Source organism: Cottoperca gobio, chromosome 9 (assembly GCF_900634415.1).
Source record: "Cottoperca gobio chromosome 9, fCotGob3.1, whole genome shotgun sequence".
Classification (NCBI taxonomy): domain Eukaryota; kingdom Metazoa; phylum Chordata; class Actinopteri; order Perciformes; family Bovichtidae; genus Cottoperca; species Cottoperca gobio.
Genome location: NC_041363.1, coordinates 26,777,765 through 26,793,700, shown reverse-complemented (window position 1 = coordinate 26,793,700; position 15,936 = coordinate 26,777,765). Strand labels below are relative to the sequence as shown.

At 40.7% G+C, this 15,936-nt stretch overlaps 1 protein-coding gene across 3 annotated transcripts; it reads right to left on the bottom strand.

The window, feature by feature from the left end:
- Positions 1-2,549: 2,549 nt before the first annotated feature.
- Positions 2,550-10,547, bottom strand: tti2 (TELO2 interacting protein 2). 3 transcript variants are annotated; one of them, XM_029438799.1, is made up of 10 exons: positions 10,384-10,547; positions 8,690-9,231; positions 7,900-8,111; positions 7,695-7,752; positions 6,868-6,996; positions 5,940-6,032; positions 5,499-5,692; positions 5,264-5,407; positions 3,112-3,271; positions 2,550-3,024 (listed from the first exon to the last, which is right to left on the bottom strand). In XM_029438799.1, exons 2-10 carry the CDS (start codon positions 9,206-9,208, stop codon positions 2,938-2,940), a joined length of 1,596 nt encoding a protein of 531 aa, XP_029294659.1. In that variant the 5' UTR covers positions 9,209-9,231; positions 10,384-10,547; the 3' UTR covers positions 2,550-2,937. The 3 variants fall into 3 exon arrangements, with proteins under 3 accessions (XP_029294659.1, XP_029294660.1, XP_029294661.1); XM_029438800.1 differs by having other exon boundaries at positions 8,690-9,114; positions 10,384-10,545; XM_029438801.1 differs by having other exon boundaries at positions 8,690-9,055; positions 10,384-10,545.
- Positions 10,548-15,936: the final 5,389 nt, after the last annotated feature.

The window sequence follows — 15,936 nt, the reverse complement described above, 5'->3', positions numbered from 1 at the left end:
ATGCAGTGAGCCGTGTTTTGGTGTTGTTCCTAACATTCCCAGTGTTAACTGACGACAGACAGGTATGAGGAGGAAGAGGAAAAAGGAGGAGAAAAGACAACTGAGGCTTGTGTCTACCAACTGGCAGTAAGAAATATCTACATAATCAACACTAAAGAGGAGGGGCGTCCACACGACAACAGTAAAGAAGAGCAGCTGAGAGAGAAGTCAGGTTTGTGAGCTTTAAAAGGCACAATGATTAGGATTTTCCTAAAAAACAATGAAGACTCATACATAAAGAATCCCTCTCAGTTATCACTTGGGTCACATTGGCACAGGGCCACCACTAAAGGGGACTGTCAGGGGCCACATACTGTAGGGGCACCGCAGTGGATAAAATGTAGAGGGGGGGGAAATATTGGGGTGGCCAACATATTCCATTTTTAAGACTCATCTCAAACACATGCATAAATACATAAATACAGTGGCACGCTGTATTTTTCTTATTGCTGTAGTATTCAAGAATTTGGTTGCATTTTTAGTGCATTTATGGGCCATCGTACGGAATGAGTTCAAACTATTTAGCAAAAAAATTAAGAATTGCGACCTTAGATATTTACTAATATTATGTTATGATTAATTTAAACCCAAGGCATTGGATGAGATATTAATAAATTGAATATTAACAAAATCATTGTCTCAAACCCATACATTTAATTTGTTTAAAAGATCTTTTTGATTTATTTTAAACAGAAGTCGAAAGATTTAGATTTAAAGTAGGTTTAATTTTTTTTATTAAAAATAAATGCACTCAAAGAAAAAAACCCACAGAGCAATGTATACATGAAAAAAATAATTATTACACATTAACATTTCAATTAGAATCTGGAAGAAAATATCTTATAATATAATTATCCCAATGGGTTTATGTGGAAGTGAGATCTGGGGCCCGCTCAGTAGATCAGAGCACAGAGAAAACAGCAAATAACGTCAGCAGATTAGAACTGGGACGTTTCCCATTACTATTAAATATGCGAAAGCAGGCAATAACATTTTGGACACATCTAAATTCATTGTCCAAAAGTCCTAAAGACACACTTCTGTTGAAAGCACCAAAACCCGAGAGCTGCCCCCTGAAAACAGTCCACTCAGTCAGCTGATGATGAAGCTAACCAACCAGGCTCCCATCAGATTCTAAACACCATAGAATAAAAGTCTTTATGAATCAATCCCAGTTCCCGCTGCCAGACCTCCGCAGACCTCCGTCCCCGTTGCCGGACCACTGCAGACATCCGCTCCGGCTGCTGCCGGACCACTGCAGACCCCAGCTGTTCCCCAGCTTCCCCTCGAGGCCCCAGCTGTTCCCCCAGCTGCCCCTCGAGACCCCAGCCCCTGTGCTCCCTCTGTCCCTCGAGACCCCAGCCCCTGCGTTCTCCTGGCCCCTTGAGACCTCAGTCCCTGCATTCTCCTGGCCCCTCGAGACCCCAGTCCCTGAGATTCCCTCGCCCCTCGAGACCCCAGTCCCTGAGATTCCCTCGCCCCTCGAGACCCCAGTCCCTGCGATTCCCTCGCCACTTGAGACCCCAGTCCCTGCGATTCCCTCGCCCCTCGAGACCCCAGTCCCTGCGATTCCCTCGCCCCTCGAGACCCCAGTCCCTGCGATTCCCTCGCCCCTCGAGACCCCAGATCCTGTGCTCCCATCGTCTCTCGGGACCTACGTGTTCCCCTTGACTCCCGAGACCCCCGTGTCCCCGTTAACGCTCGAGATCCCCATGTTCCCCCCCGACTGTCGAGACTCCAGTGACTCCGGCCCGGTCTCCTGAGCGGCTTCGCCGGTCTCCTGAGCGGCTCCTCCGGCCCCTAGTCCGACCCCCAGTCCCGGCCTCAAGCCCGGCCTCCCGAGCAGCTCAGTCGGCCTCCAGCCCGGCTTCCCGAGCAGCTCAGTCGGCCTCCAGCCCGGCTTCCCGAGCGACTAGTCCAGCCCGGCTTCCCGAGCGACTATTCCGTCGGCCTCCAGCCCAGCTTCCCGAGCGACTACTCCCTCGGCCATATATTGGTAAGCTTTTGCTAAATAAAGCTCTCTTTTATTTAACCTCATCTTGCTTGCTGCATTTGGGTCCTCCTTATTACAAGACGTAACAGAGAGAGATGAATACAGGTTATAAAATGCACAAGGCTGAATACAGCACGGCTGTCATGGTAACAAAATAAAGAAATTTCACTTTCACAAGTTCGGATCGTTCAACAGCTAATCACAACAATGGCAGCAATTTCTACATTGACCATGTTAACACGAGCGTCAGATCAGACACTGAAAACAATCCCCAACAAAGTCACTAACTCCTCTTTTGGTCTGATCATCAACTATACTGAGCGGCTGTTTTGGGAAATTACAATAATTAAACTCAGTATTTCTGCACAGTTGCAGATAAAGCCCACACTAATATCATTAGTATTATTAGTATATAATAGAATTAGATTCCAGTGCTGCTGCGTAGGATTGTTTCTGACTCGAGTGATCCAAACATTTCCAATAACACCAGAGCGTTTAAAAAAAATCCAAGTCAACATTTATTTAAAAAGAACAATTTAATAATTTCCAAAATCTACATGTTTTAATCGAAATAGAAATATTCAGCTTCATCCATATTTGTTGCCGTTTAGATTTTCTAAATTAACATTTTCACTGCTGTCACTTGCTCTCTCGCACACAGAGGGAGCAACACACACTGTGTTGTGTTGTGCAGATAGCAGCAATATCACAGTATCGTTAATTACACATTTATATGACCACGGAAAAGTTTTTTCTTCTTTTAGAGTGATAACGTCATAAGTCAGACATTTGAAGATTCATTCAAAAACCTTAATAGAAGCTTCACATTCTGTACAGCCTTAGAAGCTAAAGAATTGTGGATTTAAAGATTTACGTCTTCAGGAAGCTGTTGCAGATGTGCTGCATCACCTCTTCGTCGTCCTAGTTATTGTCGCTAAGCAGCCAAGCACCTCAGAGCTGCAACAGCTGCTGTCGACCTGTTGGAGGAGAGGCTGGTAGACAGACAGACAGACAGACAGGTGAGTGCAGAAAGGACAGTTGATCTGACTGTCCAGGTGAGTGTCAGCAGGTAAACACACCTGCAGGTCTCCGTGACAGGAGTCGACCAGCAGTTTGAGACAGAGAGACGTTTGATTCATCAATTTCTGCCTCACTGAGTCACTGAGCTTACAGTCAGAAGAAACAGCAACCAGCAACTTTAACAGGCAACGCAGCAACACGGCAACACGACATGCCATCCTGAGAGAGAGAGAGAGAGAGAGAGAGAGAGAGAGAGAGAGAGAGAGAGAGAGAGAGAGAGAGAGAGAGAGAGAGAGAGAGAGAGAGAGAGAGAGACAGGAGGGAGAAGAGGATGACAGAGAGAGACAGGCAGACAGTGAGAGATGTTTTGATTTTTAAAAGTAACTTTATTCTACCAATCTCTCAAAAAGCCATTAACAAAAATAACATCTTTATAAATACTAAAAAATAATATAAAGTATATTATAAATCATCCCCATAAGCCCACATCATACTGAACTGATCTACATCCTTAATGTCTTTGTCATTTTAAAATCAATCGTTACCATTCTGGTAAACAGCACTTTTACATCAATATCTACCTAAGTTAAATTTATTAGAATCTGTAATTCTACTACTTCATACTCGAGGGTCTTGCACAGACCTGAAACTGTGCTTGGTAGCATTGCAAGGACACTGCTGACTCCTTTAATATCCCCACATTGCTGCACTGCATCTCGTTTTTCCTTTGCAAAATCCATAAAAATTCAAAAGTCTCTCTAAAAGATTTATTATGTAAAAGACGAGTTTTAAAATGGCAACATGTGCTGTGCATCTTAACATCTGGAATATAAAAGGAGCACTGAACAAGACAACGATCACACAGGCCAACAGTCACTATTTCCGTGTATCAAAATACAAGGCTTAAAGAAATAAAAGCGATAAATTCTGGCCAATGAGAACTCCTTTTCCTTGCCTGTCATTCCTGTTGAAACTTCTCCAAACATCTTTTAACTCATAAGTTTTAATTGGACGCTTGAGTCTGGCAGATGAAGCAGGTTGAGGCTGAATGATTTCTAGGTCATTTGGAATATTCTGTACATTAAAATCACATCCCAATGTTCAGTGCAGTTATGAAAAGCATCACACAAAACGTTTTAAATTGTCATTCTTTGAGAGCAGATGGTAAGCCTGGCAGCGCGGCCGGCTTGCCATCTGCAGCGATAGTTTCGGCGTCTGTCGGATTTTTCCGCGAGCCACATATCACATGCAAATCTGACAATAAAACACACTGATAATCTATTTAAAAAGATATAAAAGGATATATTATATGTATATGATATAAATGATCTCATTTCAATGTTCCTGCCTCGGGGGAAAGAGAGAGACGAGCTGGGACACACACCAGGGTTTCCGTTATAAATAAATGGTGCTCGTGTGTTTTTTAAGCTTAAAACCATTGATCGAAAGAATGACATCATCATGAACATTCGACATGGTTTCTTTTCAGCTGGAGTCACGGCATCAGCCTCCGTGACTTCGGACTGTGTATCTCAAGCGTCGTCATTGTCATCAGACCTTCTTGGGTCGGTAGTGAACACTGTGCTATTTGTACAATTAGATTCCAGTGTTGAGGGCGTAGAATTGTTTCCGACTTGTGTGATCCAAACATTTCCGATAACTCCAGACTGTTGTAAAGTGTAAAAGTTGAAACTTATTGAAAAAAGAAAGATGTAATTAGGGGTGGTCGGTACGGCCAAAATCTTTTATCTAGTATGTCATTTTAAATCAGTAATTGTTCTGTAAATGTTTACAATAATCATACCGTACTTCTTTACATTCGATTATGTTCTTCTTTTATTTGCATCACGAGAACATTGAGTTAAAAATTTAAAACAGTAAAACTAAAATTATTTCCAAACGGAAGCTTTAAAGAGGTTCACAGAACAATCATCTTTTACAGGTTTTAAGGTCAACAGTTGCAAATAAATCCCTACATTTCTACTGTTGCATCACACTCCCCGTGTATGCTGACCAGTTATATTAGCACATCAGCGACACGCATATAATAAAAAATATATTAATTTTTTTAAATAGGACATTTAATTTTAGCCTTTTTTTAATACAATTTATAATTGTGCTTAGAGTGTGTGTGTGTGTGTGTGTGTGTGTGTGTGTGTGTGTGTGTGTGTGTGTGTGTGTGTGTGTGTGTGTGTGTGTGTGTGTGCTGACCTTGGCCAGGCGGCTCTGGTTGTTTTCTGCAGGACCTCAAGGATCTTCAGTCGACTCGTCTCTTCAGGTGGATCTGTGACCTCCAGGTATCCCAGCACCACCTGTTCCACCTGCCGCAGGTGTCTGCACACTACCACGCCCATCCTGACCCCGCATGCAAAACAAACGCACCCTAAAGACCTTGCTACAACACAACTTGCCCATGACTCCAGGAGAAAACATCAAACGTTCCTACCTGTCTATGTACAGTGGCAGCGCAGAGGCGTAGACCCGCCGCAGCTCCACCTTGTGCTCCGCCTCCATGTGAGTCAGGACAAGACGGAGCACGTCATCATGGCGACACAGCTTCCTGCGAGATGAGGAGGGGGCGAGAGAGGACGGGGGCTTCTCCAAAACCAACAACAAGTCCAAGAGACAGGACAGGACTGACTACAGACAGACAAAGAGACAGACAGAGAGACAGACAGACAGACAGACAGACAGACAGACAGACAGACAGACAGACAGATTGATTGAGTTTCCAACTGACACCAACTGTCAAGTTAACTAGCTAACTATCTTTGACACATCAGGCTAATAAGTCTTTTAAAGTGGATTTGATTCACTTCTTTCAATGGAGCAGATGAAGAGTCTTTGTGTGTGTGTGTGTGTGTGTGTGTGTGTGTGTGTGTGTTACCTGGATGACAGCAGGCTCTGTAGTGTACAGATGTTTGAATAACGCCTGGTAGAGAACTTCTGCTCTGTTGAACTGACGTAGATCTGCAGCAGGCTGAACACACACAACCATCATCATTATCATCAAGTCATGGGCGGTGGAGTTCTGTCAAAACAATTCTATGGGGTCTCCTTTCTGTTTTATACAAGCTGTTTAAAGACAGTTTAAAGTCCTTCACAGGCTCCAACTTTCTTCAGAAGTAGATGAGAAGAGTTTAAGGTGTGATGCAGCACCCACAGCCAGATGTGTTGGTGCCGTCTGCAGCTGGAGGAGTTCACATGTATATCAGGCTGCTCCCAGAGGGCTTACAAATCCCCACTAACCGAGCTGCAGAGGCCTTTACTATGAAGAGAGTCCAACATAACCAGAATATCTTTTCCTAATCTGTAAAACTACACAGATAAGTGAATATATATGATATATATTATATATAACTACACTTTTATGTTTGCTGTGGCTGTTTATTAGATATAAATGTAAACCTTGAATTATGTTGTTTTTATTTATTTGCTCCCAAGTCCACTGGGGTTGCAGCTGAACAATAAGACTAAAATATTGTCATACGCGCCTTAAGAATACATGTAAGAAACACAATAATTTAATGGAATAAGCACATTTATTTATAGATACACGCCTATATGTGGCCGTGATATTAAAAACCTTCACACGGTCGATGAAGTTCTACCAGCTTCTTCCTGAATTAGGCAGTTTGCATTCAGCCTGAATGATGACTTTGTTTTGCCTATAACTTCTTCGTATTTTTGTAATATTATCTTACGATCCCCATAACGAGCTTGGATTAGTCAGAAGTCGATCTCCGGATAATCCCCTTTAATATGTCATTCAATAAATATTGTGGATGATAAAACATGTGTGCGTGTGCTCTCACCGTGTTCAGCACGATGTGGTGCAGACAGCGAACTCCCAGCATGCAGTTCTCTGGTCTGTAGTTGTCGTTGAGGAGAAGGGAGGGGGGAAGGAGGCGGGACAGATGAGAGGAGAGAGAGGGACGAGTCACCTGCGCACACACACACACACACACACACACACACACACACACACACACACACACACACACACACACACACACACACACACACACACACACACACACACACACACACACACACACACACACACACACACACACGCTTCAACGTTAGAATGAGGCTTTCCTTCCTCGTTGTTTGGACTGCCTGCATTGCCTTCCTGTTTATTGAGCTTGTTTATTAGTTGTTGTTTTGTTTCTCAGAATTACAATTTGTTTTGTTATTCACTCTGTTGCCATGGAGAGAGAGTTCAAATTACTTTTTGGATATTTGTACGACTCCGTGCCGGCTACAGCTGTGGCCGGAGGCGTTATGTTTTCGGGTTGTGCGTTCGTCCCATTCTTGCGATATATTCGACATCTCAAGAAGCCTGAAGGGAAATTATTCAATTTTGGAAAAACATCCAGTTGGTCTCAAGGAGGAATTTCTGTCAAAAATTTGATTTTGGTGGTCAAGGACACAGTGACCTCACAAAAAACAAAAAAGTTTTGGGCCATAACTTAAGAATTCATATGCTAATTATGACCATTTCACACAAATGTAAAAAATAGGACAAAATAATGAAGTGACATTTTGAACAGACATAAACTGTAAACTGCAACTTAATAACGCTAGTTTAAAATTATGATCACATTATTGCTGAGTGAAGGTCAAAGGTCAAACTGACCTGCAGGAGCGTCCACGCAAACACCAGCTTCACTGCTTCACAGCGCTGCCACAAGTCCCTGAAACACACACACACACACACACACACACACACACACACACACACACACACACACACACACACTTCTTCTCCATAAGGACAAATATAAAAGAAAATGTTCTGATTTCACATTTATGGATATTCCTGTTCAGAAACAGATTCTCACTTGGTCAGATGAGGCTGCAGGATGTCAAGGATTCCTCCCAGAATTCCTCTGTTCTTCCCTCCCTCCTTGCCTTCCTTGCCCTCCTCCCCCTCCCCCTGACTCCCGTCCCCCATTAGGAGGTGGGGGGAGTCCCTCCAGCCCCCTGTCCTCAGCAGCGCCTCCTGCAGGCTCTGAGCCGCCGCTCTGGAGGAGGAGCTTGTCCAGGGCTGATCCTGAACACATAGGAACAGATTGAAAATTAACATACAAGTTCATTTCATGGTGGTCTGTTACTTTGCATGTTTTGTGTCTTAAGAACCCCCTGAATACAAGATGGGTTCATCCTCAAATTTTAACCTGGCTAGGTTGTCACAGTAACTTATGCTGTACGCTTAACTTGGTCCGAACACATTTATGTTCAGAGTTTCAGATTGAAATCGGTAAAAAGTGCTTTTAATCAACTCTTTTGGAAATAGCATCACTCTATTGTCTATAGTCAATCTATGGGTGATGCAAATTCTAAGCTGAGGGAACATTGTATATGAAAACTTCTTGAGCCGTTCAGTTACAGTAGCACAAACTGTATGCGTGGTGTGTACACAGGTACCTGCATGCATTCAGTTGGTAGTGCTGAGAATGGGAGCAAGAATACTGTTTTATTTTATTTGCACTGGCTATAAAAGTAGCCTTCTATAAAATCGCAGGTAGCATACATATTGATTATGGTTTCCCCTTAGGATGAAATGGGGATCCTCTGTCTTTTCATCAGGTCCACATTTTGATTTGACCAATACTTTGGTTTATGACTCACCTGGAAATGAGTGACAGCGAACACACACAAATGTGGAGCTACAGCCAGCAGAAGATCAGTCTGTCGGTCTCCGTTACCCAGTGTTCCAAGCAGCGCTGTGAGGGAGGAGCACACTGGTCGAGCTCGGCTTGGGACGCACCGATAGGCTGTGGAGGGCAAAGAGCTGCAGTCGTCCTCACAGAGCGGCAGAACTGCGCAGCCAATCAGAGCGCTGACCAGAGTGCTGTACGCCTCCTGGAGCTCTGTCCACCCCTCATCCTGATTGGCTGAGAACAGCCAATTGGGATCTGCTGTTTGGAAGAGCCGTTCCATGTGACTAATCAGGGAGCTCGTTTCAGAGTCGGAGGATGCACCAATCAGCTTTTCCTGCAGCCGAGACAGAAGCTTTGTGATTGGAGGAAGGGAGGAAGAGGGGAGGGGCTTCTCTGAGGAGGAGGAGGAGGAGGAGGAGGGGGGGGGGGAGGAGGAGGAGGAGGAGGAGGGGGGGGGGGGAGGAGGAGGGGGAGAGATTAAGGTCATGAAGTAAAGATGAAAGCTCCATACTGATGTGGAGGAAAAGTGGAGGAAAACCAGAGGGTGAGATGATGGAGGAAGAGAAAAAGATGAGGACCAAATGAAACAGGAGGGATGGAGGAGATGACGGAGAGAAAAAAGAGAGAACATTTTAACATTCTTCATTTTTTAGAGTCTTGTTATCTGTATGTCCATGGGTTGCTAACTCAGCTCTATTTTAATATAATAGCCATCTGATTAAAAGGTGTTATTTTTATATTTGGCAGAAGACTGCCTTGGACCTTTCTTCTTCTTTATTTGAACTTTTGTCTGATGGTATAGCGCTATGCCTGGCCCTGGAGTGGTATGCCGCTGGTGTTGCACCGGCATATACCGTTTCCTAACAACAGGTGCCACTTGAAAGTGGTATGCAACTGTCAGACTGTCACACCAGTAATGTCTCCTGATGCGTATTTCTCATAAGTGAATATTTTATTTTATTTATCGACAATGTTGCACAACATAGCGCCGTAAATAAAGGGTTGTATAACTTTACGTTTCTCTCCTTTAACACCAGTCTGATTAATCGATAACAGAGATTTAGAGCCAAATAACTAAACAATACTTCATTATGTTGGCATGTTTAATAACAGAATGCGATCATACATACAAACATCAGAAAATATTACCAGGCAAACATGTGACATATTATTTATTATTCACCATACCTTGAAGTACCTTTTGCTATCATTGTGGCATAAGCTGTTTTGAACACCGGCATATCACTCTGATCCAGGGGCTAAGGAAGTTAGTTATTTATATACCGGATATCAGGTGTAATCAATACATACACACGTGGTCATATCAGACTAAGAAGATAGATCATAGTGAGAAAATTCCCCGTTTATCATATCTGTCATCTGAACATGGTTGCATTGCTTGTAATTAAGTATTCGTTTTTCTTCATATGACGTTTACTCAAAACGTTAAGTGACAATATCCGAACTCACGTGCAAGCATCAGCCTGAGATAAAACAACCCGAAAGCCATTTAAATTTTACTTTACATGCTATAAACAATAAAACAGGTTCACTTGTAAATCAGTGTTAGATGACTGTTTTGACTATTTTACCAAATGTAAACAAGTTTATGTTCATCGTTTTACTTTGTCCCCAAACTCTTCATGAAACGTAAAAACGTACCTCAGATCAGCAGCTGATTCTCTTCTTCTTACACTGATGTGACGAAACAACACATTTTTCTTTAATTAACTATTATTTTTAACAGATTCTTGACATGCAGACTGAAACATCCGATGGTTTAACTGGGAAGGAAAGTGTGTTCTGATAAATACTTCCGGCCGTGTACAAGCACTGCCTGAAAGGTTCCTACCCCCCGAAATCTTCACATATCATTACTGCTGAGGGTGCGACGATGATTATATACATTTTTAAATAAATAAATGAACACATAAACACATACAAACAGTGCTGGAAGAAGAACTCAATCAGATATTTTAATTGCTGTTGATAATATTATTATAATTGTTATAATATATATAATATTAATAATAATAGTTAATAGATTAATTACTAGTAGTATTGTTCTCCTTCTTATATTTTTTTTGAGAGTTCATTAATGTTTTTCTTGTGTCTTATGACATAATGTTTGTTTATATGAAAAAGAAGCACGGCAATACCATTTATTTGTTCTTTGAAAATGATGCTTCACAATAAAAACATTTGAAACAAAAGTAGTAATACCACAGTGTAGAAGTTCTGCGTTCAATATGGTACTTAAGTAAAAGTACTTAATTAGCCTCAAATTAGTATTAGCCTCAAAATATATACGTATATACTTATTATAGTACATGCATACTCAGTATGCAGAATGGTTTCTTTCAGAATCATATAATATTATTATTAGATTATAATTATTGATGCATTAATGTGTTCAGCACATCAATGTTACAGCTGGTACAGTTGGAGCTCAATTGTATTACTTTATATACTGCTGGGTAGTTTAATGGCATTTCCATAATAATATAGCAAAACAGTGTTTCTTTCAATGGTAAAAAACTTGTATTCATGTGGTAAAATGTGGAATCAAACTCCGACCTAAACCATAAAATCAGCAGTATTTACCATAATAGGATAAACATTTCTACAATGAAATGTTTTTGGTTTAATGTGCTTATTTATTTACCTCTGTATTAATTAACCTTATTCATTTAATTTCCTATTTAATTTTCTCTTATTTATTTTGAATTTGTTCAATTATTTTTATTTTGTCATTTTAATTTATTTTGAAATAATAAAATATTTAAAATGTTAATTTATCTATTTATATGTTCTTTTGCTTTGCATTTTCGCTCTATTTATTTTCCCAAACTTCTTTATTTCTGTCTTATTCATGTGTCATGAGGTTAACCTTTCGACTATTGGTTGATGACATCAGAGTGCATTTTAAGGCATTTAAATTTATTTATCAAGTATTTTCTATTTTATTTTGACAGCTTCCCTCCTCCTTAAAAGATGGCAAGAGACAAAAAGGAACATTTGTGAATATGAAATTGAAGCTAAATTATAAAGAATAGAAACACAGATGTTTTCTTCTGTCCAAAGGAAACATGATGAGGTCATCACTTTAGAGGCTTGACTAGAGCTCATAAACATGTTCAGACATGTTAGAAAGATCAGAGAATATAATATGAAAGAGAGTAAATGTGACCAACAAACATCAGACAGACTGTAGTGGTGTTTGTGATGACATTAGTGGCAGATTAAAACACATTTTAAAACACATTTATTTCTCTTGTTTACCATAAATCAGCATCAGACATTCAGAGTTAAAGAGTTTCCTACCTGTTTACACAGACACACAACCACATCAGAGCTGAAACAAAAAGAGTTAAACACCTTTGATGAGTTCACACACACACACACACACACACACACACACACACACACACACACACACACACACTAACACACAGATTAGCTCCGTTTATTCCTATTTCAAAGCAGGAGGAAATGTTTTGAAGCTGCTGTGATCTGCTGTCAGAGGATGTAATTTATACTCAGTTATATTAATCACACACACACACACACACACACACACACTCACACTCACACTCACACTCACACTCACACACACACACACACACACACACACACTCACACTCACACACACACACACACACACACACACACACACACACACACACACACACTACTCAAAATACTATTATTAAAGTTATTTTCCCTATTTGTATCTATGTCAAGTCAAGTCATGTTAATTTGTACAGCACATTTCATATGACAGGTGTAGACTCAATGTGTTTCAAAATAAAAAACAAAGAGAATTGTCAAATGACAAAAATATAGAATATAAGATAAGGCACTAAACTTAGCCTTTATAAAAACATATAGTTAAGAAGACAGACCTAGATAAAAAGAAAACTCAAATTTAAGATGTATATAAAACTATATAGATAAGAAGGTATTACAATAAACATAGGATGAGATAGGAAGGTATTATAAAGCTATTATTATTAAAAAAATTAGTTTTTTGGCCTAATGTTTCAGCTGCTGTTAGCATCAAAACATCTGCTAGCTGCAAGCTAACTCTTTTCTTTTTAAATATGAGCAGTGAAAGTCTCTGAGTAGCTTTCATACAGCCATACAAGCATGCAGGTTAGTGAGTTCTGGAGGAAAATCTTTGTGTAAACAAGTTTATAACAACAAAGTCCATCAAGACCAAATGCTTCTTTCTGCACCGGGTGAACCTCAAACGCGTTGCGAAATGTCTGGTGGAATCACCGGAACACATCATTGTCTAGAGTGGCTGTGATCAGCTCCGGCAAACTTGCACAAACCTCAGTCAGATAAAGGATCATTGAGTCAATCAGACTAGACAACAACCCTCGTATCTGCCCTGACACTCTCTCTGCTACTAGGGGATGAGAGGGGGGATGGAAGGTTAACAAGGGGGGTGCATTTTTGGTCATTTTGAGGCATCCCCCCTCGCCTACAGAGTGTGATTTGACTTGGGGGACCAAGTTTCATGATTCCTCAACCGGTATAATATCAAATTGGAGACTTGTATTTTTGGTCTTGTATTAGACCCTTTTAGTGCCGACATCATAATTACGTCACAGTGTAAGCTGGAGGAAAAACAAAGACTGGAGGCACTAATCACCTCAGAGTAGTAGACTAAAGTTACACATCCAAAAAATGTCATCTTGCTGTGTTCCTGTGTGCCGGAATCGAAGGAGTACGACTCCAACATATACCTTTGAGAGGATTGTGATCCGACGCTCTAGCGAGCTACAATATCAGCGTTTCAGAGGAGGAGGGAAAATATTTAGCCTTCTGCTGGCCAGCTATGGCTATAAAGCATGGGTAATCAACAGGGGGTCCGCAACCCCCAGGGGGTACGCAGAGGTACTGCAGGGGGGGTTTCGCAAAATAGTTTGTAGATAATAATTTAAAAAAATACTTTGCACATTTACAGTCCCTCCTCCGCTGTGTTTCGCGAAGGGCACACCCTACAATCAGAGACAGAGCGGAGGAAAGGAGAGGGGTGGACTAAAGGAAATTTGCGCCCTCTGTAAAAACGAATGGATCAGATGTCACAGGCTGGGATTATGTCATCTTTGGATCAGAAGAACCACCTCCAGCTAGGTGAAGGCCAGCCCACGGAGTAGCTGCTGAATCCCTCCTGTCTGCCATTATGTTTTCACAGACTGGAGAAAATGTTGTAAGATATGATACAGAGAGATCAAGTGTGTGAAAACCACCAGAGTGCACATGTCTCAACAATGACCTGAAGTGCATAAACCTGTGCAAACTACAAACCTGTGACAATCAATGCAGTGAGGACGAGCGTGCTGTGTTCTTTCCCCTCTGCTCTTCTCCCTCTGCACCTCCAGTCATCAATCTGTCATTACAACACAAACAACAAACAACATTTTAACCGACCCGAGTACGTGTGGAAAGAGGTCTTGCGTTGGGAACCTAGGGTCCAGACCGCTATTATTATTATCATTGGCAAGCTCCTTTTTTATTCTTATTATTTGTAAAATAATAAGTGAATTGTTAGTAAAACTTCTTTTATTTGAATTTGAATATATATATATAATTAATTACAATTATTTGAAAGTTTTCTGATTCTGCTCTTTTGATTTAAGGACATTGGCAGAAGAATTATGTGTGATATGTGAACAAATAAAATAAGTATTCAACCATAGAAAGTTTTGTCTTTAAGTTTTTTGTGTGCTATCTATAATAATAATAATAATAATAATAATAATAATAATAATAATAATAATAATAATAATAATAATAATAATAATAATAATGAATCGTGGCTGCGCCTGCTGCCCTGGTCCTACTGGACACCGGGAAGCCTTATTGACATTTTCCTGGATTCATCCATACTTTCTCTTTTTTTCCAACACAACATAATTTCTGTCAAATGTTGTATTTGTACTATGTTGTTTATCCTGTACACACGACATCTATTGCACGTCTGTCTGTCCTGGGAGAGGGATCCCTCCTCAGTTGCTCTCCCTGAGGTTTCTTCCATTTTCCCCCCTTTAATTGTGGGGTTTCTTTTAGGAAGTTTTTCCTTGTGCGATGCGAGGGTCTAAGGACAAAGGGTGTCGTATCCTGTACAGTCTGTAAAGCACACTGAGACAAATGTATAATTTGTGATATTGGGCTATACAAATAAATTTGATTTGATTTATTAATAATAATATAATTATAATTATAATAATAATAATAATAATAATAATAATAATAATAATAATAATAATAATAATAATAATAATAATAATAATAATAATAATGGTCCAAAATTATGCAAAATGTTAGAGTAGGATAAGAGTGATCGCCTGGGGACTGTTGACCATAATTAGTTGTTGTCCACAGATGTTTTACGATGATATATTCACGGCAAGGCTGCCTGCTGAACGTAAACACCACACTACACCGCTCCTCCGCTCCCTTCACTGACTATGGTGCTGGCCTACCGTGCTGTGAATGGATCAGCCCCTTCCTACATCCAGGCCATGGTCGAACCATACACCCCAGTGCGTTCACTTCGCTCTGCGTCGACCAATCGGCTCGCTTCTCCCTCACTACGAGTGGGACCCAGAAACCCCTCAAATAAAAGCCGCTTGTTTGCTATCCTGGCTCCAAAATGGTGGAACGACCTCCCCATTGATGTGAGGACAGCAGACAGTCTTCACACCTTCCGTCGCAGACTGAAAACTCACCTGTTTCGACTTCACCTCTGCGAAAAAAACAAAACAAAAAAACTGTTCTTTGTATGTTGCACGTATATTGGTTTGGCTTATTTGTAGCTAATAGTTGAATTCGTATTCTATTGTTTCTGTATGTTGCACTTTTGTTTGGCTTATTTGAAGCTATTGTTCTGCACTTAAAGGATTGTACCTATTTGAAGATAATGTACTTGCAAGATTCTTGCTGTTCGGAGTTGTATCTCCATGATTGTTTGTACTTTTTGTACGTCGCTTTGGACAAAAGCGTCAGCTAAATGAACTGTAATGTAATGTGATGTAATGTGATGTGATGTAATGTGATGTGATGTGATGTAATGTGATGTGATGTAATGTGATGTAATGTGATGTGATGTGATGTAAGTGATGTAATGTAATGTAATGTGAATGTGATGTAATGTGATGTGAGTGTAATGTGATGTAATGTGATGTAAGGTGATGTTGATGT

Coding starts and splice junctions, on each gene's coding strand:
- tti2 (XM_029438799.1), bottom strand. CDS start 9,208: ATGACCTTAATCTCTCCCCCTCCTCCTCCCCCCCCCCCCTCCTCCTCC. Junction 6,033..6,867: donor ACCACATCGTGCTGAACACG/GTGAGAGCACAC, acceptor GTGTGTGTTCAG/CCTGCTGCAGATCTACGTCA. Junction 5,408..5,498: donor CTGCCACTGTACATAGACAG/GTAGGAACGTTT, acceptor ATGCGGGGTCAG/GATGGGCGTGGTAGTGTGCA.